The 26,832-nt window shown below is 33.4% G+C and overlaps 1 protein-coding gene across 6 annotated transcripts in view; it reads left to right on the forward strand.

Annotated features, from left to right (window-relative positions):
• The window catches only part of SENP6 (SUMO specific peptidase 6), a 111,865-nt gene that overhangs the window by 58,039 nt on the left and 26,994 nt on the right, over positions 1-26,832 (forward strand). For all 6 annotated transcript variants that reach the window (XM_081295346.1, XM_081295343.1, XM_081295344.1 and 3 more), the window contains 7 exons: positions 1,187-1,329; positions 4,271-4,658; positions 11,460-11,689; positions 18,842-19,012; positions 23,602-23,635; positions 23,983-24,177; positions 25,644-25,870. In XM_081295346.1, coding sequence (XP_081151472.1) covers positions 1,187-1,329; positions 4,271-4,658; positions 11,460-11,689; positions 18,842-19,012; positions 23,602-23,635; positions 23,983-24,177; positions 25,644-25,870 — 1,388 coding nt within the window. The remainder of the gene's footprint in view (positions 1-1,186; positions 1,330-4,270; positions 4,659-11,459; positions 11,690-18,841; positions 19,013-23,601; positions 23,636-23,982; positions 24,178-25,643; positions 25,871-26,832) is intronic.

A 26,832-nucleotide genomic window follows, 5' to 3' on the forward strand; every position in this document is an offset into this window, starting at 1 on the left:
AAGACTGAAACATTAACATGAACTTTTGCTTACCAGAAGATGGTATTTAGTCAAGGGTTTTTTTTCTTCAGCTGCTAGAATCATGGTAAAATTTTTAGTATTAGAATAACAAAGTCACATTTTTTGTGGTAGAAAACTTTCACAATAGTGGAGAATGATCTGAATGAAGGGAGCAAAACTGGAGTCAGGAAGATAAGATTAGACAAGTTAAACATCTGAAATGTAGAAGCAGTGAAGCTGGAAAGAAGAGATTAAATTTAAGAGCTATTAGAAAGTAGAATTCTCTTGAAAATGAAGAAAGTAAGACAAGGAATAGTCCATTCTGATACCATTGTCTATGAATATGAAGGTGCAGAGGCTAAGAGAGTGATAATCACTTAGTGAAATTCTGTATGACTGCAATAAACAAGAATAATTACTGAGGTTTCTTAATAGAATTTATTAATAGAATTTATCTTAAAAATACTTTTTAGTTGTAGATGGACACAGTACCTTTATTTATTTATCTTTGTGTGTTGCTGAGGATCAAACCTAGGGCGCCACACATGCTAGGCAAGTGCTCTACCACTGAGCCACAACCCCAGCCCCTTTTAATAGAACTTTATATCAAGCAAAATATTAGATAATGTTGATTTTTATGTGTATGTAATCTCTTTTTAAAAGAACAAGATAGAAGAGGATATTAAAGATAAGTATTTAACCAAGTTGGGATTATCCAAGTAGGGCATTTAAATTTACATTGAAAGATAAGGAGGAAAATTCTCTTTTGTACTTCTTGAACTTAAACATTAGCTTGAGCATTAGTTTGGCTTTATCTTAATGAATGTACCTGATGTTTGAATTCAGATTTTTTTTTCTCATTATTAATCCAAGAAGTATAACTAATCTGCTTTGGAGGGTGGGAGGATATGTGTGTAGTTCAGTGTAGAACGTGCTTTTAAGTGCCTTAGTGACAAGAATAATTTGAAGAGAACGTTTGAAGTAGTCTGCAGTGTAGAAATCCTGCTGAGGAATGAAAAGGTCGAAACTTAGTTTTAAAGTTTAGGTTATTCTTTATCATACATGTTGAAACGCTATTTAACTAAACTTAAATATTGAGAATATTAAAACTAGAGTTTTTTCATAGTAAACATCATGAGGAATTTATTAAGTTTAATTTCAGTGCTTTTTTTTCTCCTTCCTTTAGAACGTATAATGAAGAAAACAGAAGAGTCTGAATCACAAGTAGAACCTGAAATTAAGAGAAAAGTCCAACAGAAACGGCACTGTAGTACATACCAGTCTACTTCTCTGTCTCCTGCTTCAAAAAAATGTTTAACCCATTTAGAGGTGGGTAGAGAAATGATTCTTTGTTGAGTCAGATGGTATTTTTATTAATATTATTTTTAGTGCTCATTAAATTCTAGGTGATCTTTTATCACAGGACCAAAGAGACTAGCAAAGTTATTTTAGCAAATCTTTTTGTCTTCGATAGATAATTTTTTTCCCTGTTCAAAATAATAGAATATTCTTTCCTCAAATGAATTTATCAGTAAAACATTATAAATAATTGTTCTCAGGGAAACATTTTTTTCAATTATTTTAAAATTATAGAAAAATTGGGGGCAAAAATTAATGGGAAGGGTTTCTACATATTCATTTCCCAGTTTTCCACATTTGTTTGTTGTCCTCCTTCCCTGTGTCTTCTTCCATCCTTCTTTCTCCCATATTCATTTATTTGTTTATAGATATATACACATATACACATATTGTTTGAGTGTAATGTAGGCATGATGCCCATTTACTACTTAATACTTTAGAGTGTGTTTTCTCTTTTTTTTCCCCTAAAGGATATGTGAGACATTCTCTATAATCAGTGTATAACTTGCAAAGTTAAAAAATGCAAAATTACCATCTGTTCCCTAGATCCCATTTATATTTCATCTAAATAATGTCCTTTATAGGTATAAGATCTAATTCAAAATAATGTTATTCTTTCAATCTGAAATAATTCTTGTCCTTTATAACCTTGATATTTGTGAGGAGTATAGGCCACTTACTTTATACTTGAAAGTGGATTAACCTGATGTTTCTTCATAATTTGTGTGTTTTCTTTTATGATGTGAATAATGTACACAAAAAAAACCCCTCACTATAATCATTGCATAGCATATCAGGAGACTCATGATGTTCATCATTGTTCACATCAATGATAATATTAACTTTTACCTTAGTTAAGATTTTTCTCATTTATTTATATAGGCATATATATATGTCATTCTTCTCTAAAGTTATAGTGTTTAACTGTTGTTACTTATTTTTATGCTTAAATTGTTCCAGATTTGTTCCATGTTGTCTCTTCAAGCTGATGGTTGTCTTTTTGACATAAACCCATCATTCTTTGAGCACTTCTTACTTTTTGGTATAACAGGATGATCTGGGCCACCTTGTTTTTTCTCTCTCAATCTCAGAGTCATGCATTTTCCCAAGGAGCCTTTTTTCTTTTAAGTAGGGGGAAGCTATTGGTATACAAGTTAATGCTCATTGATATTGAGTGTAAGTTTGTAGGCCCTTTCAGTAAACAAAGCTTGGAAATATATGTTGATGTACATATTAATATTTAATAACAATATTTAGTAAACAATAAAATCCATGAGTTCACATTGGTAACCGAATCTTGGTTTAGCTGTTCCCATTTTACGTAATAATAACTTTCTTTGACAGTGAGAAACCTGAGTCCCATCCCTAATGTATTTACTTATTTGTTCACTTTGCTTTATGTCTGTCCCAGTCTTCCTGGCTTGCAGCCTAGGCTTGTCTCAGGCTCTGCTGGCTTAGCCATTGCTTAGCCCAGGTAAAGGAGAAAAGTGCCTCAAAACGACGTCCTTCCTCTGGTGAACAATCCAGCCGAAACCTTAAAATCTGTTTTAATTTTTAAAATAAATCTTCCTTCTTTTACTATTACTTCATTGCTAATTTTTCTTATTTTCTTAGTGTAGATTAAGAGTTATAGCCAGTCTCTTATGTAATCTTTAAATTTGTAAGAAGGTTAGAGGCTTTTCTTTTTTGTTTATAATATACGAAACTTCATACTATGTGTTGTTTATAAGAAAATAGGATCTATGTATTGAATGGAATTAAACATCTTTAGGGTATGTAATGAAATGACATTGTCTCAGTGATGTCTCATCAGAGAAAGAAAGGCTCATTCTTATTAAGTACACTTTTTGTATAGAGACTTGCTGATAGTATGTGATGTGTAATTTATAAGTTTTTGTTTTGTTTTGTTGTGGTTGGTGCTAGGGATCAAATTCAGGGCCTCAAGTATGCTAGTCAAGTGCTCCCAGCCCTTTAATTTGAAATTACTTGGTTTCATAAAAGTTTTTCACTGACCAAAAGGAAGGAAATGAGATTCTAATAAAAAATTTAAGTTTTTTTTTAAAAAAGAAATCATAGTTTTTATGAAAATTTAATACTTTTTCCTAAAATTAATTAAGTGGCACTGAGTCTCTAGGTTTTAGATCAGTTGGTTGATAAAATTATTAATCTACAATTTTTAGCTTGAAAAATTTAGTATCTAATACAGTTGAGATGATTTGCATTTTGTTCCTAATTACTGCAAAGAGTCCCAAGATAACGTATTTTTTAACAGATGAAAGTGTATGGTAAACCAGGCACTGTGGCACATACCTGTAATCCCAGTGGCTCCGGAGGTTAGGGCAGGAGGATAGTGAATTCAAAAGTCAGTTTCAGCAACTTAGTAAGGCCTTAAGCAGCTCAGTGAGACCCGAACTCTAACTAAAATATAAAATAGGGCTGGGAATGTTGCTCAGTGGTTAAGCGCCCCTCCCAAAAGTGTATGCTATAGGATATATTTCCTTCTATATCTTAGTTCTGAGTGTTTTAATTGGGATGTGCTTTTCTACATCAATGAGCTACATCCCTAACCCCCTCAGGGTTTTTTTTTTTTGTGCTGGAGATTGAACCGAGGACCTTGTGCATTCTAGGCAAGCACTCTACCAACTGAGCTATATCTCTAGTACCACCCCCTACTCCCTGCCCCATTATTAACTGCAAAATTAGCTTATACATAGCTGACTACTGGATTGGTCTTGAAATTCTTTACAGCATTTTGATGCTAAATCTCAAGTAATGTGCCTTATTCGGGATCTCATAGTAGTCATGGTAGTGATGGGGGAGGGAAGGACTTAATTTTGAAATGTTGAGGGTGTTCCTTGATGTTGAAGTAAAACCACATTTTTTCTTTCTTTCATTTTTTTTGGAACTTAAGGTTTCTGAACAGCGTGAATGTTGCCCAAAATGTGGAAAAGAGAAAGAAAATCAGTCCAAATGCCAAGGTTGTGGTATTAGTTTTCGTAATGATTTACAAAGAAACTGCAGACAAGCTATAACTTTAAATGAACCTACTGGACCATTATTAAGAACGTCGATACATCAGAATTCTGGAGGACAGAAGTCACAAAACATAGGATTAACAACCAAGAAGTTTTATGGTAACAGTGTGGAAAAAGTCCCAATTGATATTATTGTGAATTGTGATGATAGTAGAAATAATTATTTACAGACTAATGGAAAAGTCATTTTACCTGGGACAAAAATACCCAAAATCACAAACTTGAAAGAAAGAAAAACAAGCCTGTCAGACCTAAATGACCCAAGTAAGTATTCACTCCCTCTTCCCCGCTTTTTTGATTCAAACTCCTAGGTTCAATAATTCTCTTATACCTCAGCCTCCTTAGTAACTAGTACTATCGGCATACACTATCACACCTAACATAATTTTACTCTTTTTAATATTGCTATATCTATCTAATACTTTCTATATTTTGTTTTAAATTTGTGAGCATGTTTCAGAAGTATAGTCTTAGTGTATCTTTGTGCCAGTTATGTAATATTTTGGGGAGTTAAAACATGTCCTCACAGGGCTGGGGTTGTGGCTTAGTGGTAAAGTGCTTGCCTAGCATGTTTGAGGCACTGGGTTCAATTCTCAGCACCTCATATAAATAAATAAGGTAAAGGTCTATTGACAACTAAAAGAAAAAAAAATTTTAAATGTCCTCACAATTGTGAAAATAACTGACTTTGTTCATCCTATCCATCTTCTATTATTATTTTTTAATTCATTCTAATTATTTATACATGACAGTAGAATGCATTTTGACACATTGTTCACAAAGGGATCACAATTTCTCATTCCTCTGGCTGTACATGGTGCAGAGTCACACCAGTAATATAATCATACATGTATATAGGGTAATAATGTCTATCTCATTTCATAGTCCTTCCCACCCCCATACCCCTTTCCCTCCCCTCACTCCCCTCGGCCCAATCCAAAGTCCTTTGCCCCTTTCCCCAACTCCCCACCATTATGGATCAGCATCCAATTATCAGAGAAAACATTTGGTCTTTGGTTTTTTGGGTTTGGCTTATTTCACTTAGCATGATATTCTCTAGCTCCATCCATTTACCTGCAGATGCCATAATTTCATTCTTTTTTAAGGTTGAGTAATATTCCATTGTGTATATATACCACAGCTTTTTTAAAAAAATAATTTTTAGTTGTAGATGGACAAAATATTTATTTTTATGTGGTACTGAGGATCAAACCAAGTGTCTCACATGTACGGGGCAAGTGTTCTGCCATTGAGCTACAGTCCCAGCTCCATACCACAACTTCTTTATCCCTTCATCTGTTGAAGTGCATCCAAGTTGGTTCCATAGTTTAGCTGTTGTGAATTGAGCTACTGTAAACATTGATATGGCTGCATCACTTTGGGTATAAACTGAGATGTCCTTTGGGTATAAACTGAGGAGTGGGTTAGCTGTGTCAAATGGTGGTTCTATTCCAAGTTTTTTAAGGAATCTCCATGCTGCTTTCCATAGTTGTTGCACCAATTTACAGTCCCACCAGCAATGTATGAGTGTACCTTATTCCCCACATCTTTGCCAACACTTGTTGCTTATATTCTTGATAATTGCCATTCTGACTGGAGTGAGATGAAATCTTAGAGTAATTTTGATTTGCATTTCTCTAATTGCTAGAGATGATGAACATTTTTTCATATGTTTGTTGATCAATTGTATTTCTTCTGTGAAGTGTCTGTTCAGTTCCTTAGTCCATTTATTCATTGGGTTATTTGGGTTTTTTTTTTTTTTTTTTTTTTTTTTTTTTTGGTGTTTTAAGTCTTTTGAGTTCTTTATATGCCTGGAGGAGATTAATGCTTTATCGGAGGTGCATGTACTAAAGATTTTCTCCCATTCTGTAGGCTCTCTCTCCATGTTATTGATTGTTTTCTGTGGCTGAGTAGAAGTTCTTTAGTTTGAATTCATCCCATTTATTGATTCATGATTTTACTTCTTGTGCATTAGAAGTCTTGTTAAGGAAGTCAGGTCCTAAGTCAGCCAAAATGATGAATATTTGGGCTTACTTGTTCTTCTATTAGGCACAAGGTCTCTGTTCCAGTCTTTGATCCACTTTGAGTTGATTTTTGTGCAGGGTGAGAGACAGAGGTTTAATTTCATTTTGCTACGTAGGGATTTCCTGTTTTCCTAGCTCCTTTTGTTGAATAGGCTGTCTTTTCCCAAATGTATGTTTTTGGCATCTGTGGGGAGATCACATGTCTAGTATGAGATAACTGTATTTATGTGGGATTGTCCCTCTGTGTTCTATTTTGTACCATTGGTCTATATGTCTATTTTGGTGCCATTCCCATGATGTTTTTGTTACAATAGCTCTGCAGTATAGTTTAAGGTCTGGTATTGTGATACCTCCTGCTTCATTCTTCTTGCTAAGGATTGCTTGGCTATTCTGGGTCTTTTATTTTCCAAATGAATTTTATGATTGCCTTTTTTAGTTCTATGAAGAATGTCATTGGGATTTTATAATAAGAATTGCATTAAATCTGTACAATACTTTTTGGTAATATGACCATTTTGACAATATTAATTCTGGCTACCCAAGAGCATGTCATCCCATCCATCTTAAGTACTAGAGAGCACAGGCTTGACTCCAGTTGTAGATCAAGTGCTATTTATGCCCAGTTTTCTTACTTGGATCAAGTGTTCCCACTGATAATGGGCTGTTTGGGGTTTGTTTGTATTTTGGTACAGGGGATTAAACCCAGGGCACATTACTGCTAAACTACATCACCAGTTCTTTTTATTTTGAAACTGGGTTTCACCAAGTTGCTGAGGTTGGCCTCAAACTTGCAGTCCTCCTACCATAGCCTACTGAATGGTTGGGATTACAAACATGTGCCATTGCACCTTGCCCACTGATGGTGGTTTTAAGGGAATAAATACCATATAAATGCCACATAAGCATAGCTCAATAAAATATTTGACAAACAGGACTCAGTAAAAAGTGTTCCTCCCTTAAAAGTTTATCCTGTCTTTGGACATGTGCACACATTTTTATTTTGTAAAAAATAATAGCAAAAATTGAAAACAATGAGACTGGTAGAAATTATAGACTATGTAGCTGTAGAGACAGAAGGGGAGATCACATGTAAAGTGTAATTTTCCAAGATCTTTAAGTGAATAAAGCAGGTGCAAACAAGATTGTATGGTGCAGGGATGAATAGTTTTTACATAGATTAACAAAATTAATAGAATAGTTTTTACATAGATTAACAAAATTAATAAAAAAAAATATTTGTTGAATGAGAGGAAACAGACACTGGAGATGGATGTTAGATTTCTCCAAAAAGAAATTGTTTTGTTGATTTTACTTAGGAACCATGTAAATATTTTACATAATTATAAAATGAAATTACATATAAATATTTTTTGTGAAGCATAATTTAAGAAATGAATTTAATTGTATTTTGGTAGCTTGAACATATTGTTTCAGATGAGTTTAAGTTAAAATAATATGGTGTGTATATCCAGTGATTTTAAGGTTAAGCAGAATTTCACAGAAATCCTAAGTCTATTCAGTAATATTGTTATTAACAACATTGGTATTGGGGCTGGGATTGTAGCTCAGTGGTAGAGCGCTTGCCTTGTACTTGTAAGGTCCTGGGTTCAATCCTCAGCACCACATAAAAATACATAAATAAAAATGATGATATTGTGTCCACCTACAACTAAAAAAAATTTTAAAAAAACAATATTGGTATTGTTTTTTATAAACACATGTATATGAATAAAAGAAATAATTATATTATTGTTTCAGTGTTAGAAAAAAAGAAATATTAAAGTAAAATCAAGGAATCCAGAGTCCTAAAACTTTACATTTGAATTGGAGATAATGTGAATTTATTATATATTTTATTTTAAACATAAAATACATGTATCCTAACTTTACCTTTAGAAAGTACTTATGGTACACACCTGTAATCCCAGCAGTTTGGAAGGCTGAGGCAGGAGGATCGCAAGTTCAAAGGCGGCTTCAGCAACTTAGCAAGGCCCTCAACAATTTAGTAAGAACCTGTCTCTAAATAAAATATAAAAAGGGGCTGGGGGTGTGGCTTAGTGGTTGAGTGTCCCTGGATTCAATCACTGGTACCAAAAACAATATAGAAAAGGCTTAGAAATCGTAAACATCCCTGGTATAGAAACAAACATGCCTTAAAATAAAGAAAAAGAAAGAATGAACAATATTTTTAGGCACCATTTCCTACTAAAAATAACCAGAGTTGCTCAGAGAAATGACTTTATTCCAGGTTAAGAGTACAAAATATGAGATAAACCTAGATTTATCAGTCAGATGAGGAAGCGTGAAAGTGGTCAAAACTACTACAAAAGAACTAAAATGAAAGGACTCCCAAAGTAATGGAAGTACTTAGGTCACAAAGAGTGATTACTACTAGTCATTGAAATATTTGAATATATTAAAATCAATTAGTTTGTTATAATACTCCCCTTCTCTTGAAAGAGAATTTCTCCATTAGTTATCTTTCTAAGGGTCCCAAAGTGGTATTCTGAAAACTGGTAAATAAATGGAGAAATTAAGAATTTTTTTCTGTACCCCAGGAATACAAATCAAGTTTCATTTATCCCTAGCTGGGCAATGTAGGTGTAAGCCTGTAGTCCCAGATACTTAGGAGGCTGAGACAGAATGATAGAAAATTCTAGGCCAGCTTGGAAACCTAGGGAGTTCCTGTATCAAAATAAAATAAATGTTCAACATCTCTAGCAATTAGAGAAATGCAAATTAAAACTATACTGAGGTTTCATTTCACTCCAATCAGAATGGCAATTATCAAGAATACAAATAATAATCTGGGCAAGGATGTGGGGAAAAGGATACACTTATACTTTGTTGGTGGAACTGCAAATTGGTGCAACCACTCTGGAAGGTAACGTGGAGATTCCACAGAGAAAATAGGATTGGAACCACCATTTGAACCAGTTTCCCACTCTTCAGTATATATCCAAAAGATTTAAAATCAGCTTACTGTAGTGATCCAGCCATATCGATGTTTAGAGCAGCACAATTTATAATAGCCAAGGTATAAAGCCACCTTTCAACAGATGAGTGAATAAAGAAAATGTGATATTTGTACACAATAGAGTATTACTCAGCTGTAAAGAAGAATGACTTTATGACATTTGCTGGTAAATGAATGGGTCTAGAGACTATCATGCTAAGTGAAATCAGCCAATCCCAAAAAACCAAAGGTCCAGTGTTCTCATGTGGAGGCTAATCCACAATTAGCGGGGGAGAGAGAAGTTCAGTGAAGTAGACAGGAATAACAGGAAGAGAGGAAATGGGAAAAGGAAAGACAGTGGAATGAATATGACAAACTTTCCTATATACATATATAAATATAGCACAGTAAATCTCAATGTTGTGTACATATACAAGAAATTAATTAAAAAATAATATTATGAGTAAATGGCAGAAAGAGGGTGGAGAGAAGGAAGGGGAAGGAGAGGTACTGGGGTCTGAATTTGTGCTTGTATAATTATGTCAAAATGGATTCTACCATCGTGTACAACTAAAAATAACCAAGAAAAAAGAATTAAAAAGGGCAGGGGATGTAGCTCAGTGGTAGATTGCTTGTCTAGCATGCATGACTCCCTGGGTTCAGTCCCTAATACCAAAATAATGAAACAAAACCAAAAATATCCTCAACCCATATTAGTACATTAGTGTGAAGAGGAGGGAGGGTGTTATTTTTTGGTAAGTCACAGAATAGGCGTCTTTGATAGGTAACTTCTAGCTCAGAATGAAATGAGCAGAAAGAGTTGGGGGGAGGTGTGAAGAAGTTTAGAATATAAGCACAGAGAACCCTTTATTAGACTGCTCAGGCTGCCATAAAGAATACCTAGAGTAGGTGTCTTAAAAGAAATTTGTTTTCTCACAGTTGTGGAGACTAAAGTCCAAGATCAAGGGTTGTATTGTAGGTTTAAAGAACTGCCCTTATAATCAATCAACAAGTACATGAAAAAATGCTCACCATCTCTAGCAGTCAGAGAAATGCAAATCAAAACCACCCTAAGATACCATCTCACTCCAGTAAGATTGGCAGCCATTATGAAGTCAAACAACAACAAGTCCTGGCGAGGATGTGGGGAAAAGGGTACACTTGTTCATTGTTGGTGGGACTGCAAATTGGTGCAGCCAATTTGGAAAGCAGTATGGAGATTTCTTGGAAAGCTGGGAATGGAACCACCATTTGACCCAGCTATTCCCCTTCTTGGTCTATTCCCTAAAGACCTAAAAAGAGCATGCCACAGGGACACTGCTACATCGATGTTCATAGCAGCACAATTCACGATAGCAAGATTGTGGAACCAACCTAGATGCCCTTCAATAGATGAATGGATAAAAAAAATGTGGCATTTATACACAATGGAGTATTACTCTGCATTAAAAAATGACAAAATCATAGAATTTGGAGGGAAATGGATGGCATTAGAGCAGATTATGCTAAGTGAAGCCAGCCAATCCCTAAAAAACAAATGCCAAATGTCTTCTTTGATATAAGGAGAGTAACTAAGAACAGAGTAGGGACGAAGAGCATGAGAAGAAGATTAACATTAAACGGGGATGAGAGGTGGGAGGGAAAGGGAGAGAGAAGGGAAATTGCATGGAAATGGAAGGAGACCCTCAGGGTTATACAAAATTACATACAAGAGGAAGTGAGGGGAAAGGGAAAAATAATACAAGGGGGAGAAATGAATTACAGTAGAGGGGGTAGAGAGAGAAGAGGGGAGGGGAGGGGAGGGGAGGGGGAATAGTAGAGGATAGGAAAGGCAGCAGAATACAACAGACACTAGTATGGCAATATGTAAATCAATGGAAGTGTAACTGATGTGATTCTGCAATCTGTATACGGGGTAAAAATGGGAGTTCATAACCCACTTGAATCAAAGTGTGAAATATGATATATCAAGAACTATGTAATGTTTTGAACAGCCAACAATAAAAATTTAAAAAATTAAATAAAAATAAAGAACTGCCCTTATGTGAACTCATAATATAAATTATGAATTTTCTTTGATTTTAGTCATTTTGTCCAGTGATGATGATGATGACAATGACAAGAATAACAGAAGAGAGAGCATATCTCCTCAACCTGCTGACTCAGCATGTTCTTCCCCTGTACCATCCACTGGAAAAGTAGAAGCAGCACTAAATGAAAATATCTGCAGAGCAGAGCATGAACTAAGAAGCATTCCAACAGAATCAGAATTGAATACAGTTACATTGCCAAGAAAAGCAAGAATGAAAGATCAGGTACTTTTCACACTTGTTGGTTGACATTTATTTGTTCAGATTAACATTTTCCTGCTAGGATGTAAATATTTTCTTGAAGGGCAATTTGACAGTTCAGTAGGAGAAAAAAATTGATTGTTCAGTAATTGAGACTTTAATGCTACTTGGAAAGTCATTTCAGAAGACATTAAACAGTGTAAAGATAAGATTCATTTAAACTAAAGGCTCAAGTATAAAAATTCAGCAAGAAAAGAAGTGTTGACTTTATAGCGATATGTCTAAATATAGGTTGAATGTCTCTCTTTTTTTTTAATATTCATTTTTTAGTTTTAGGTTGACACAATATCTTTATTTTATTTTTATGTGGTGCTGAAAATTGAACCCAGGGTCTCACTCATGCTAGGCGAGCAAGTGCACTACCACTTGAGCCTCATCCCCAGCACCTTAGGTTAAATGTCTCTTATCAGAAGTATTTGGAACCATAAGTGTTTCACATTTCAAGTATTTTTGTATTTTGGAGTTTTTGCATGTATATAATGAGATATCTTGGGGATGGACCCAAGTCTGAACAGGAAATTCTTTTATGTTGTATACATGCATTGTGCAGAGAACTTCCTAAATAATTTTACATAATGTGCCCATGCTTTCACTAAATCCATCACTTGAGGTCAGGTGTGTGGAATCTTCCAGTTGTAGCATGACGTTTGCATTAAAAAAGTTTCCAATTTTGGATCATTTCTAATTTTAGATTAGAGGTACTGAACTTGTATAAGGAGATTTCTTGTAAAATCTAGAAGACAGGGAAAAGTCATTTTAATTTATTTGCATTTTACTATAATGTAATTATATTTACTTTCTACTATAGGAAAAATTTCAAAATGTTCCCATGGAAAAGTAACAAATTTATAAATAAAAGATACACAGAGAAATATTTGAAATGCAGATGACATAAAACTTTAATGCCTATAATAGACTTTTTTTTTTTTTTAAAGTTAGTGGATGGAAAGAAAATAAAGGCTAGGAATAGACAAAGAGAATATTCAGACACTACACCACCACATGAAAAATATAAATTTAGTAAGGAAGTATAAATTAAAGAAAATGAAATATTGTAACTATATACTAAACAGACTAGCAAAATTAATTGCAAATCAATTCAAAATGATATGTACTGCTGGCGAAAATTCAAGGGAAAACATACGTTACTAATTTGCTTATAGTAAAGAAAGTTACAGTGTCCTTTGGGGAAAGCAAAATAAAAGCATACTAAAAAAATCTTAACCACATACTTTTTTTAAAAAAATATTTTTTTAGTTGTAGATGGACACAATACCTTCATTTTATTTATTTATTTATTTTCACGTGGTGCTGAGGATTGAACCCAGTGCCTCACACGTTCTAGGCAAGCACTCTACCACTGAGCCACAACCCCAGTCCCTTAAACATACACTTTCAACCAAATAACTAAATCCCTAGAATCCTTCTTAAAGGAATTCCTGCCCCCTCTCCAGTTTGTAAGGCTATATGTACAAGCATGATTAATGTATTAACAAACAACTGCAAACAAAATCATTGTCCATTAATATGGATATGAATGAAGAAGTTATGGTATAACTGTTTGAAGCAGCCATTGAGAGTAAAAGTTAAAACTCTATCAATAACTTTTAGAATTTCTATACAGTACCGTTGAATAGGTATATCCCCCCCCCAAAAGAACATTTGTTATAAAATAAAATCTTATATGTTAAAAAATGACATATTTGCATAGATATGTCAGGGTTCAGAGGAAAATACTTGGACTTGGTTCAGATGGGAACCTGAAACCCTGTGCAGTGGCACATGCCTATAATCCCAGCTACTGGGGAAGCTAAGGCAAGAGCATCTTGAGTTTGAGGCTCGCCTGGGCAACTTAATAAAACCCTGTCTCAAAATGAAATTTTAAAATGAGCTGGTGATATATCTCAGTGGTAGAGCAGCCCTTTTTAAAATTTCATTTTGAGATAGGGTTTTATTAAGTAGCCCAGGCTGGCCTCAAACTTAAGTTTCATTAAGTTCCCCAGTACCACCAAAAAGAAAAAAGGCTACAGGCTGAAGAAATGAAAAAACTACTGAAAGGATATATTTTTATATAATCTTAGGAAATGCCCTTCCAAACATGAGATAAAATTTCTTTAATTAATTGAAAACCAAACATAAGTGTTCCAAAATACCATAAATAGAATTGGATAGGTAAATGCAAATGAGGATATAGGGAATTATTTGACAAAGTGTAAATTGATCTTTTGTGTGTTAATTTTTTAAAAGCCAAGAAATAGAAACAAACCATTGAAAACTGAATAAAGAAAATGAATGAATTTCAATCAAGGTAATCAAAGTAGAGAATATGAAATTAAAATAACCTTTTGTTAACTATCCGGATTGCTGAAAATTTTAGAAGTATGACAGGGTCTCATCTTGGTTAGTGTTTGAAGATTTGAGATGTTGGGTTTGTAGATGGTTATAACTTTGCTGGAGGGCAATTTGGCAATAATTCTAAATATGTGTATGTAGTGAGCTGTAGAAATGCTCATTGGAGATAGAAGTCAGATGTTCAACATAGAACCAGTTCAGTTAAATAAATAATGGATTTCCATATGGTAGAATTTTTAGTTGAATAGTTTTCAGACTGGTGCATTGAACATGCATAAGTGTTCTCCAGTGCTCATGGAACACTCAGATTCTAGATTTAGCTGGAAAGCTCTTAAATTATCTGGAATTCAGCTGGAAAGCTCTTAAATTATCTGCTTTATTTATTTCTTTCATTTGAAAACATTAAAACTAAATAAGAGAACTGTCAAACCTGTCTAATGGGTTTCCATTAATAATTTGGCAAAATATTCTTGATAAATAGTTGGTAAACCTTGTGATAAACTCTTAGTAAACCTGAAAAATCAGTTTACAAAATCATAGAGATATATATGATGATCACATTTGGTTTTGTTCCTTTTTTATTTATTTTTTAGCACACATAAGACTTACTAATGGAGTACCATGTGATGTTTCAGTATATATGAACATTGTATAGTTTTTAAATTAGGTTAAACATGTCTATGTCTTATCTCCTAAAACATCTTTTTCTTTATGGTAAGAACCTTGGAAATTCTTTATTCTAGGTTTTTGAAATGCATCTAGGTTGTGTTATCATTTGTAGTCATCCCACTATGCAGTAGCTGTTTTTACTCCTAACCATATCTTAGAACTCACTGACTAACCTTTCCCAATAATATTCTCCCTAGCCTCTGGTAACTATTATTCACTATAATTTTCTATGAAATCAGCTTTCTGTGTGCCAGATATGAGTAACGTTCAGTGGTTTTATGTGCCTGTCCTATTTCATAAACAGCCCCGCATGATGGGAAATGCCTCATAATCCCAGTGGCTTATGAGGCAGATACAGAAGGATCACAAGTTCAAAGCCAGCCTCAGCAATTTAGTGAGGCATTCTTCAACTTAGTCAGGCTCTCAGCAACTTAGTGAGATCCTGTCTCAAAAAATTAAAAGGGCTAAGGATATGGCTCAGTGGTTAAGTGCCCCAAGTTCAGTCAACAAAGTAAACAACCATAACAACATAATGATTTCCAGATCTATCCACATTGTAGCAAATGACATAATTTTTTTCTTTTTTCTGGCTGAATAATATGTCATTGTGTATGTGTACCATGTTTATCCATTTATCAGTTGATGAACACTTAATGTGTTTGTATTTCTTGGCTGCTGTGAATAGTACTATAACAAATAAAATGGTGCAGATGTCTCTTCAACATGCTAATTTCATTTTCTTTGAATAGATATTAGTGAGTGGGATTTCTGTATTATATGTAGTTTATTTTCAGTTTTTCAAGGAATCTCTGTACTGGTTCCATAATGGCTACGCAGATTTACATTTCCACCAACAGTCTACAGTTTCCCTTTTTCCATATCCCTGTTCTCACTTACAATCTTTTAAGTCTTTTTGATGATAGCTCTTCTTACTGGAATAAGATGATATCTCATTATGATTTTGATTTTGATTTCCCTGATAGCTAAGGATAATGAGCATTTTTTAATATAAATAAACCTGTTGGCATTTTGCATGTCATCTTTGAGAAATTTCTGTTCAGGTCTATTGCCCAGTTTTCAATTGGAATATTTGGGTTTTGTGTATTTATTTTTGTTTTTGTTGTTGAGCTATTTGAATTCCTTATAGATTCTGGATATTGACCCCTTATTGATATATAGCTTGCAGGTACTTTCTTCTGTTATTTAGGTTACTCTTTGCTCTGTTAATAGGTTTATTTATTTTTATTTATTTTTTATTTTTATTTTTTGCTGTGCAGAATCTTTTTAGTGTGAAAGCCCATGTATTTGGTTTGGCTTCTATTGCCTGTGCTTTTGGGGTTTGTCCAAAAAAATTCTTACCCATTCCAGTATCCTGAAGCATTTTTTTTTTTGTTGTTAGTTTTATAGTTTAAGGTCTTAAATTTTGATTGTGAATACATTTTGAGCTAATTCTTGTATATGATTTAGACATAGGGGTTTAGTTTCATTCTTCTGCTGTTACCATTTATTGAAGAGACTATCTTTTTTTAGGGTGTGTTTTTAGCCCTTCTGTCAAAAATTGGCTGGGCATGTTGGTGCATATCTGTAAACCCAGCAGCTTGGGAAGCTGAGGCAGGATGATCATGAGTTCAAAGCAAACTTCAGCAACTTAGCAAGGCCCTAAGTGACTCATTGAAACCCTGTCTTTTCTTTAAAGGGCTGGGGATGTGCCCCTGGATTCAATTCCTAGTACATACATACACACAAAACACACACACACACACACACACACACACACACACACACACGCCTATAGAAGCAAGGGTTTATTTCTAGGCTCTTGATTATATTTTCATTAGAATATGTGTCTGTAGTGTGTGTGTTTTGCTAGGGATTGAACCCAGGTATTGTACCTGCTAGGCTAGCAGTCTACCACTGAGCTACATCCGAGCCCCAAATGTCTATACCATGATGTTTGATTACTGCAACTTGAGTATAATGCCTCCTGCTTTGTTCCTTTTGCTTAAGATTACCTTGGCTAAGGGCTGGGATTGTGGTTTAGCGGTAGAGCACTCGTCTAGCACTTGCGATGCACTGGGTTCCATCCTCAGCACCACATGCATCACATAAAAATAAATAAATAAATAAAAATATTGTGTCCAACTACTTCTAAAAAATAAATATTAAAAAAAAAGTTTACCTTGGCTATTCAGGGATTTTGTGGCTACAAAAAAAGCTAGGTCATTTTATCTACTTCTATGAAGAATATTATTGGTGTTTTGATAGAAATTGCATTGAATCTTTACATTATTTTGGTTAGTGTGGGCATTTTAACAATATTAATTCTTCCAGTTCATGAACATAGAATGTCTTTCCCTTATTTTATGTCCTCTTTAATTCTTTTGTTTTTCTTCTAACTTTATTTATTTTTATGTGCTGAGGATCAAACCTAGGGCCTTGCATGTGCAAGGTGAGCACTGTACCACTGAGCCATAATCCCAGCCCCTCTCTTTAATTCTTTTCATCATTTTTTTTTTCCACAGTAGAGATCTTTCACCTCTTTGGTTAAATTTATTTCTAGGTATTTATAATATATATTTTATTTTTATTTTTTGGAGCTACTGTAAATAGTATTGCTTTCTTGATTTCTATTTCAGATCATTCACTTGGGGCATAGCAGTACAACTAAATTTTGTATTAGATTTTATACGTTGCAACTTTGTTAAGTTTGTTTATTCTAATTTTTGTGTTTGTGTGTGAAGTCTGGGGTTTTCTATACATTTTGTTTTAAATCTGTATTTTGTTTTAAATGTGTATTCTGTTCTATGACATGTATCATAGAGAGGTCTTCTATCTATGTTAGACCTATTGCCCCCAGCCCCATCCCCGCTCATTTTCTGTCAAGATCATGTTTTGCCCTTGACATCATAATAGTTTTTACAGGTTATGGATCCCCAATCCAAATGCTAGTCTTAAATGCTCCAAAGTCTGAAACTAGTGTTTTGGTTTGGTACTAGGGATTGAAACCTTGGGCACTTCACCACAGATCTACATCCCTAGCGCTTTTATTTTTTATTTATTTATTTGTTTGTTTTGTTTTGAATTAGGTTCTCAGTAAATTACTCATGGCCTCTCTAAGTTGCTGAGACTGGCCTTGAACTTGTGATTCTCCCCATTCAGTCTTCTGAGTTGGTGGGACTACAGGTAGGAGCCACCACTCTTGGCAAGTCTGAAACTTTTTGAGTACTGATAATCCTCCAGAGTTTTTGATTTTTGATTTATAGATTAAGAGTGCTCAACTAGTAAAAGCTATGCAGATATTCCCAAATCCAAAAAACTCTGAAATCTGAAATACTTCTGATTCCAAGCACTTCAGATAATGGTATATTCAACCCATAATGTAATTACTTTTAACGAAAATATAGAATTATGTAAAATACTGTGTTATGCTTAATTTACATTTGGAAGTGACTGTGAAATCTAAATTAACAGATCAAGTAATTTAAAATATGTAATGCCTTCTTTTGTAATACAAAATTCCCTAATTGATTATTTTCTAAAGAATTAATGATATAGTCAAAGTATTAACTTCTGCCAGCATTTTACTGTACATAAAGCAGTCTTCTAAGCTGCTTGTGTCTGTTATTCATTTAGGCAGATACTTTTATTATTTTTCATTTTAAGAAACTGAAGGGAAGTTTTACAAGATCAGACCATTAAAAGGTGATTGATTTGGCTGTGATTTGATCCCAGGGAGTGTGATTCCCACAGTATTCTTCCTAACTGCTCTGCTAATACTTTTGGATTTCAAATAATAACTAGAGGTTGATAAAATAGAAGGAATTTACTTTATTTATTTATTTTTATGTGGTGCTGAGGATCCAACCCAGTGCCTCACATGTGTGAGGTGAGCGCTCTACCCCTGAGCCACAGCCTTAGCCCCAGAGTGGATTTACTTTTATAAAGAAATTTTCTGTTTCATCTAATATTGTTAAGGATAATTATTTTTATGTTGTGGTAATTACGTTCCTTATATTAGGTGTTCTTTGTATGTGTACTGAATTTGTAGCCTTGTTATGGCAACTTACTAAGTGAAAATTTTCTTTTCCTTTTCAGTTTGGCAATTCTATCATCAGCACACCTCTAAAGCGTCGTAAAATGGCTTCTCAAGAAACTTTAGTTAATTCTTTATCTTTAAGCTGCCAAAGTTCGTTTGAAAGTGTCATTTTAAATTGTCGAAGTATACGAGTAGGAACACTGTTCCGACTATTAATAGAGCCTGTTATTGTAAGTATAATCTTTAGCTATTTGTTGTACTGATTACAAGATAAATTCCATTGCAAAACCTGATCTATAGTATTTAAAATTTGTAAGCTAAATTATCTAAGTTAATAGAAATCAAAATTATTTGAAGATTTCAGATTGCTTTAAGAATATATAAATAGTAATGCCTCACCATTAAAAATTACTGGATAAAAATTTATCATAATGTTAATGTCTAGAGTAATGGCAGATTCACTATAAGAAGATAACCAGTGAATTACAAAACATTCCAAAATTTAGTAGTTTTATTCTCATGCCAGCTTATTACTTAAAAAGGATATGTTAAAGAACTATAGTAAGAGAAAAAAGAATCCAAAAGCTTCAAGTTCCGCTTAAAATTTATGTAGCATCAAAAGTTTTAGAAAGAGGTTCTTGAACTATATAGTGAACATCTAAGAAGCATATACTTTTAGACTAGTTTAATATTCACAATGCCTGATGTATTTTTTATAGTACCTTTATCTTCCTTATTATACCTGTCTGCCCATCATTTTACTGTCACCAGGCCCATTCAAGTATTCATTTTCTCTTTCCTTAAGCAGTGTTCTTTTTCATCATTTTCTTTTTCATGTTTTCTGATATTGTTCATAGATTTATCTTCCTAAAGCACTGTACTTACTCTGTAGACGTTTGCTTTATAATGTCTTAACTTGTCCCTGATTATTTGTTCCTATCTGTATTTTCAAACCCTGTCTCTTGTATTATCCTTTATACATAAAGCAGTATCTGTAAAAGAAGATATTATAAACCAATGGAAAACTTAAAAGGGAGTTTTATTCTCATTTTATGTTAAGTAATAATTATTTTTCTATAAAGACATAATTTTTATTTCTGGTAAAGGTTCATGATCCTAAGAAACAATGTGATCCAAAACAAATCATAAACACACACATACAAAATCTACAGCTTAGTTTGTAGGCGCAAATGAAATGTAAACATTATTTCTTCCTCTTTCTTTTCTTTTCTTTCTTTTTTTTTTTTTTTTTGGTAGTGAGGATTGAATGCACGCTTATATATGTTGGGCAAGCGCTCTGCTACTGAACTATATCCTCAACCTATTTTTCTTTATTGAGACAGGCTCTTACTAGTTGCCCAGTCTGACTTTGAGCTTGTGATCCTCCTACCTCAGCCTCCCTAGTGGCTAACATTGCAGTCTTCGCCTAAATGCCTGGCTGTGAATATGATTTCTTAGCAGAGCAAACCTCCGTGGGAAGCCAGTAGTTGTTTTCTATCAAAACAATTATCACAACTTAAAAACTAAAAGTTTTATATAAGTACCCTCAGAGATTTAAAGCAAATGATATATAGTTTATTTGCCCTTTATTGTCCAGTAACATTGTAACAAATGTTATGTTTTCTAGTGATTCCTAAAACTTGTATTTGTTACAGGTTTTCACATACAGATAGTCTTTCTTGATTTCTATAATTTAACAAAAATGTTACTCTGTGTACTTTATATCCCCCAAATTTCCTGGGGTTCTCTAGGTTTTATGAATTTCCCCCACATTAGCACTATTATAACTTTTCAGTATGATGAATGAGCTTTTGCTAGTGATTTATACATTTAATGAAAGTTGCATATTTAGTTTCAAAGCTCTCTATTAAGGTATGGTGATGCATACCTGTAATCCCAGTAGCTCTGGATGCTGAGGCAGGTGGAGTGCAAGTTCAAAGTCAGCCTCAGCAATTTAGTGATACCCTGTCTCAAAAAATTAAAAGGGTTGGAGATATGACTCAGAAGTTAAGTGCCCCAGGGTTCAATCCTGGTACAAATTTTAAAGAAAGAAAGGAAGGGAGGGAGGGGAAAAGAATTACATTAAAATTTGTTGGGATGAGTGGTATATTCCTCTAATTCCAGCTACTTGGGGGAGTATAAAGCAAGAGAATCCCAAGTTTGAGGCAAGCCCCAGCAATTTAGCAAGACCCTTTCTCACAATTAAAAGGACTGGGGATGTAGCTCAGTGTTAAAGTGCCCCAGGGTTCAATCCCTGGTACCAAAAAAAAAAAAAAAAAAAAAAAGATTTTTTTTTTAATAAAATTTATAGGTTGAATTATATATGCTGCAGTGAATTGAAACTAGCTTTGTAAATTTAATGGAAAAAACAAAAGATAGTGTGTATAATATAAAATGTACTGTTTAAATTTTTAAAATGAAAATGCTAACTGAAATAATTCTGGAAAATTAAATGTGAAATGTTCTGTGTGATAGTAATTTATAGATTACATATTAGAAATGCCATACATGTCTAAATATAAAATCTTTTCTCATTTTTTTCAGTGAAAGACATAAAATCAAGAATTTTGATCATTTTAATTTTAGAAACTTTAGAGATGTAGATGAACTAGCCCAATGTCTACTTAAAATATTAATATTTATGCTTAATTACATGCAGATTTTTAGATGACATAAATATTTTATGTCATTATTATTGCTGCTTTTTGAATCATGTAGCATTTTTCTGGAGCATAGAATTTTAGTTTCCTTGTATAGAAGCTTCCAAGCTATAAATATCCATTCTTGAAAAGCCCAAATAATGTGTTACTTTCCAGTGAAACCAATCAATATATTAAGTTTGAAATGCAATTGTTAAAATATGCATATGACATTCTAGACTGCAATTATTCTAGTAATTACTAAATTTATGTTTTCCTATTTTCTTTTTTACATCATGAAAATTTTCCAACTAAAGTGTTAAAGACTTCTACAGTGAATATACTTCAGTTAAGTTATACTGTTAGTAGCATATTGTACAAGTTGAGTATCTATAATCCAAAAATCCAAAATGTTCTGATATCCAAAACTTGAGTGCTGACATGATACTCAAAGATTTGGATTGCCTGGTATGGTGGTCCGCACCTGTATATCCGGCTACTCTGGAACTTGAAACAGGTGGGTGGGGGGGACACATAACTTGAGCCCATGAGCTTGAGATGAGCTTAGGCAACATATTGAGACCCCCATCAAAATAAAGAAATATATAAAGTTGTCTTGGGGCTGAGGGTATAGCTTCAGGGTAGAACTCCTGCTTATTATGCACCAAGAATTTTTGGATTTTGACCATTTACAATTTCAGATTTGCACATTACAGATGCTTGAACAGTAAAATCCAGGCAAATATTCTAAAATTCAAATATCTTCAAAATCTGAAATACTTTTAGTCCCAAGCATTTTGACAAAGTGTATTTGCTTTTCTTCCCTATCTATATCGATTCATCTTATTTTTTAAGTGGAATTAAAAGTACTTACCTCCTTTTTTGATTTTCTTAACTCCTGTAAATATGCAAAAATATTAATTTAAGTTTTGTCAGGCTTAATATTAAATCTTCACATTGAAATGATTAATTTAAAACACTGTCATAACCACTTATAATAACTGATTCAGGCAAGGATTTTCAGTGGGTGCTAAAACCATTGGGTAAAAGATGATGAGAAGGGACCAGAGTTCTGACTCAGTGGTAAAGCGCTTCCCTAGCATACGTGAGGTACTGGGTTTGATCCCGGCACCACATAAAAATAAACAAATAAAATAAAGGTATTGTGTCATCTACAACTAAAAAAAAAATATTTAAAAAAAGATGATGAGAAAACAGAATTTTCACAAGCCTTCAAGAATTTTTTCTCAAGAGTATTTAATTGCAAAGGGAATCTTTCAAGTGGAAAAACCTACCAGTCGCTGCCTTCGTTTAAGTGATTAAATTTGTATCATTAATGAAACTGACACAGCTTGCCTTCTGATGTGAAATTATGGGAAGTATCAGCCCATCATCTATGTGCAGTTTGTGTGGAAATATGTGGCCTGAATTTTAAAAATGAAGAAACACAATCCGATACATGTTAGATGTTTTGCAGAACTTAGCCTAGGTTTCTTAAAGGCCGGGCCAGGAAGAACAGAGAGAGACTGATTTCTAGTGTAGAATGGAATAGATATGAGATCAATATAATATAACCTTGATAGATTCATGGATTTGGGCAAAGTTGAAGCAAGGATAAAGGCAAATTTTGAGCAGTTAGTGAAATTTAAAGTATGAACTTTTGAATTAAGTTAACCTTGATTTCTAAGATGTGCTAATGTTTTGGTTGCACAGGATAATGTCTTGTTCTTAGGAAATATATGCTGAAGGATTTGCAAATGAAATGCCTGCTTTATGAAGGTTTAGCAAAAGGGAAGTGACCATATGTGTGTGTGTGTGTGTGTGTGTGTGTGTGTGCACGCACACACACATACACCACAAAGTAATACAGTGGATGTGGCAAAATATTAACAGTAAATCTGGGTAAGGAGTATTCAAGTGTTCATTATAATAATATGTTAGTTTCTCTAGAGACAAAGTAGCAATATAAAAAAATTCTAAGTACTTGGAAAAAAAATGTAAAGCCCTACTTTCTGAGAGATATTTTTTGGGGAAAATATTTCATCTTAAGTTTAAGCACATAGTAAATGACTTGGTTTCTCTTCCTTCTAAAGACGTAAGGTCCATGTAGTCTATCATATAAGGTATGTGTAAAATCTTTATAAGTCTGTGATCAGTACTAATTATCTTATTTTTTTTAGTTTTGTTTAGATTTTATCAAGATACATCTAGATGGTAAGTTACTTTATATCTGTTTATTCACTAAAGCATTGTGTACACTAAAGTACTTGATAGGAATAAAAGGTTAAATGGTATTTATTGAATTCATTAAGATGATTATTCATTATTATCTATGTCTTCTTAACAAAGGGCATGTATCTTGGTGTAATTTCTTTCTACAACACAACAAAGCATAATCTTTTAGAGCCTCTTATTTTGGGAAAAGTATAGAAATTTTCTTAATATACTTATGGAATAATAAATAGACCTTTAAATTTAAAGTTGTATTTTCTTCATTCATGATTTTTGATCTTGTAAAAATTGATTGATCCATTTAACATTTCCATTTGTTTTTCCTCTAGAACCAGAAAGTGATCCTATAGAGATTATTTTAAATACCTCTGATCTAACTAAATGTGAATGGTGTAATGTCCGAAAATTACCAGTCGTGTTTCTTCAGGCAATACCAACAGTTTATCAAAAACTGAGCATGCAATTGCAAATGAATAAGGAGGATAAAATTCGGAATGATTGTAAAGGAATAAATAAGTTATCAAGTAAGTTATGTGGAACAGAGTTTAAGACATAATCAGTTGAATAGCAGAATGTGCATGCACTAGAAAGTGGAAGACTTTATGATTCGTACAGAATGAAGGCCTAATGAAGCAATATTTCTCAGTGCACTAATTTCCTTTATTAGAATATAATACAGCAGCTACCTTGTAAAACAGATATTACTGCCTTCATTTTGTACTTGAGGAAAATCCCACTCAAAGTGGAAGAGCTGAAGATAAAAATCCAAGTGTACCCATTGAGGAAGTTTTAAAAATGAGTTAAAATTCAAAAGATGTGTATTTTTTAACACTAAGTAAAATCGATTTGTTGAACTGTAAATCAGAATCCATAAAAATAGGCTTGAATAGAAAGTTTTCAAGTTCATAGAAAAGGTTTTTATTTTTTGTTGCTGTTGTTGTTCTTAATTAAAAATGACAGTAGAACCCACTTGAATCAATCTGTGAAATATGGTATATTAAGAACTATGTAATGTTTTGAACAACCAACAATAAAATAATTTAAAAAAAAATGACAGTAGAGTGTATTTTGACATATTATACATACCTGGAGTATAACTTTCCATTCTTGTGGTTGCACATGATGTGGAGTTACACTGGGGTCTTCATTCTTTACAATAAATAGATCTAATTCTCTAGTTGGTTGCCCTTCACCTCTAACATTTATGTCATAGCCTGATTGCTTACAAAATAAATACTTTTCAGCAGTAATTGCCATTTTATCTTAATAATTAGTAACTTATAGCTACTATTAAAACTGCAAAAGTTGGGGCTGGAGTTGTGGCTCAGAGGTAGAGTACTCACCTAGCATGCATGAAGCTCTGAGTTTCATCCTCAGCACCACATGAAAAATAAAAAAATAAAGATATTGTGTTCACCTATAAGTAAAAATTAAATGTTTTTTTTTAAGAACCTAAAAAAAAACTGCAAAAGTTGACACATTAGTGAACAGCAGTTTTGCAATTAAATTCAGTAGATATACTACTAGTTTGCTTAGCACATTCCTATTTGTATCTGACAAAAATGTTACCTGGTACATATTTAAGACTGTAAATAGGTATATTTGTTACATGCATTAGTAGACTTGTTCTTATAAATACTTTTTTAGTTGTTGATGGACCTTTATCTTATTTATATGTGATGCTGAGAATCAAACCCAGTGCTTTACACATGCTAAGCAAGCGCTCTACCACTGAGTTACAAGCCCAGCTCAGTAGACTTGTTCTTGAGCTGTTACTAAAATAATAACAGTTCCTTTCTTTTGGTAACTTTAAGTGACATTGGTAACACTGATCTTTATTTCAGTATTTATTGTATCTTAAACATTAATTTTTGGATGTTTATTCCAGGACTTTTGATGATCTTAGTCTTCAGAATAATTAGTTGTTATGCTTTAAATTTTCTATTTACTTTATTCTTTTAGTCTTATGGTTATATTTATTTCTTTTCAGATTCGGAGGAACAATACATAATTTTAATTTTTCAAAATGGCCTTGATCCTCAGGCAAATATGGTATTTGAAAGCATCATTACTGACATTGGTATAAAAAATAATGTTCCCAATTTTTTTGCAAAAATTCCCTTCGAAGAAGCCAATAGCAGACTTGTTGCCTGCACCCGAAGCTATGAAGAGAGCATCAAAGGAAGTTGTGCGCAAAAAGAAAATAAAGTTAAAACTGTAATTATGTTAAATTTATTTTGAGTAATGACTAATTTTAAGGGGACATGTTTTATAATAATGACTTTCATTTAAATTCCATTTTAGAATTAAGTCCTTTTTATATGTGATGTGTGAACTATCTTGTAGCATCTAATTTAGGAACAAGATTCCCAATGTACACATACACACACTGCTTCATTCAAATCAATTATTTACCCTGAGTCTTAGGTTTGGAGGAATTTTGGTCATTTTTGTGTGGTTTTATGCTTTATATTTAATATATGCATACATGATTGAAAACTTGGGAAGGGAGGAATACATATTGTTTGACCTTGATTGTCAATGTATATATCCAGTTATAGGAACTACTCATATAGTTAGGTAACTCTGAAGCCACATGAACCAAATGCCCTAGTATTATTATAACACTACCACAGCAACTAAAATTTTGCTGACTTAATTTATTGGGGCCAAATCTCTCAGCCTTGGTATTTACACAGAAATTGACTGTCCAAACACCATCTTAGTGATAGTTGAGCAAGGTCTCACACAGTGGATTGGGACAAAAAGCAGGAGGAAGGAGAATCATCCTCCTCATTTTGCAGGGTTGGCTACAGGAGATAATGCTTTAGAGGAAGAAAAGAGTAGCAGAAGCCATAAGACAGCTGGAATGGACTTTATATTTCAATCGAGGGCTTCTCCCTCTAAGGAGCCTCTATTTCATTTAAATCTTGTAGAGGGTGAGAGCTTATTAAACTGTGTTCCCTAAGCTTCTGCCCCACATATTATGGATTGCCAAGGTATTAAAAACATTGAACTTAGGTAGGCCTTCACTGCTAGAAGAAAACAAACCCACTTCTGTTTTTTTTTTTAAAGGTTCTTTAAATCTTATACTACCATAATCTGATCTATTATGGATAGTAGAAATCTTATAGTAATAAGATGCTGGAAAGTCATTATTAACATATTAGTATACTGTC

Source organism: Spermophilus citellus, assembly GCF_964194105.1.
Source record: "Spermophilus citellus genome assembly, chromosome: 5".
NCBI lineage: Eukaryota > Metazoa > Chordata > Mammalia > Rodentia > Sciuridae > Spermophilus > Spermophilus citellus.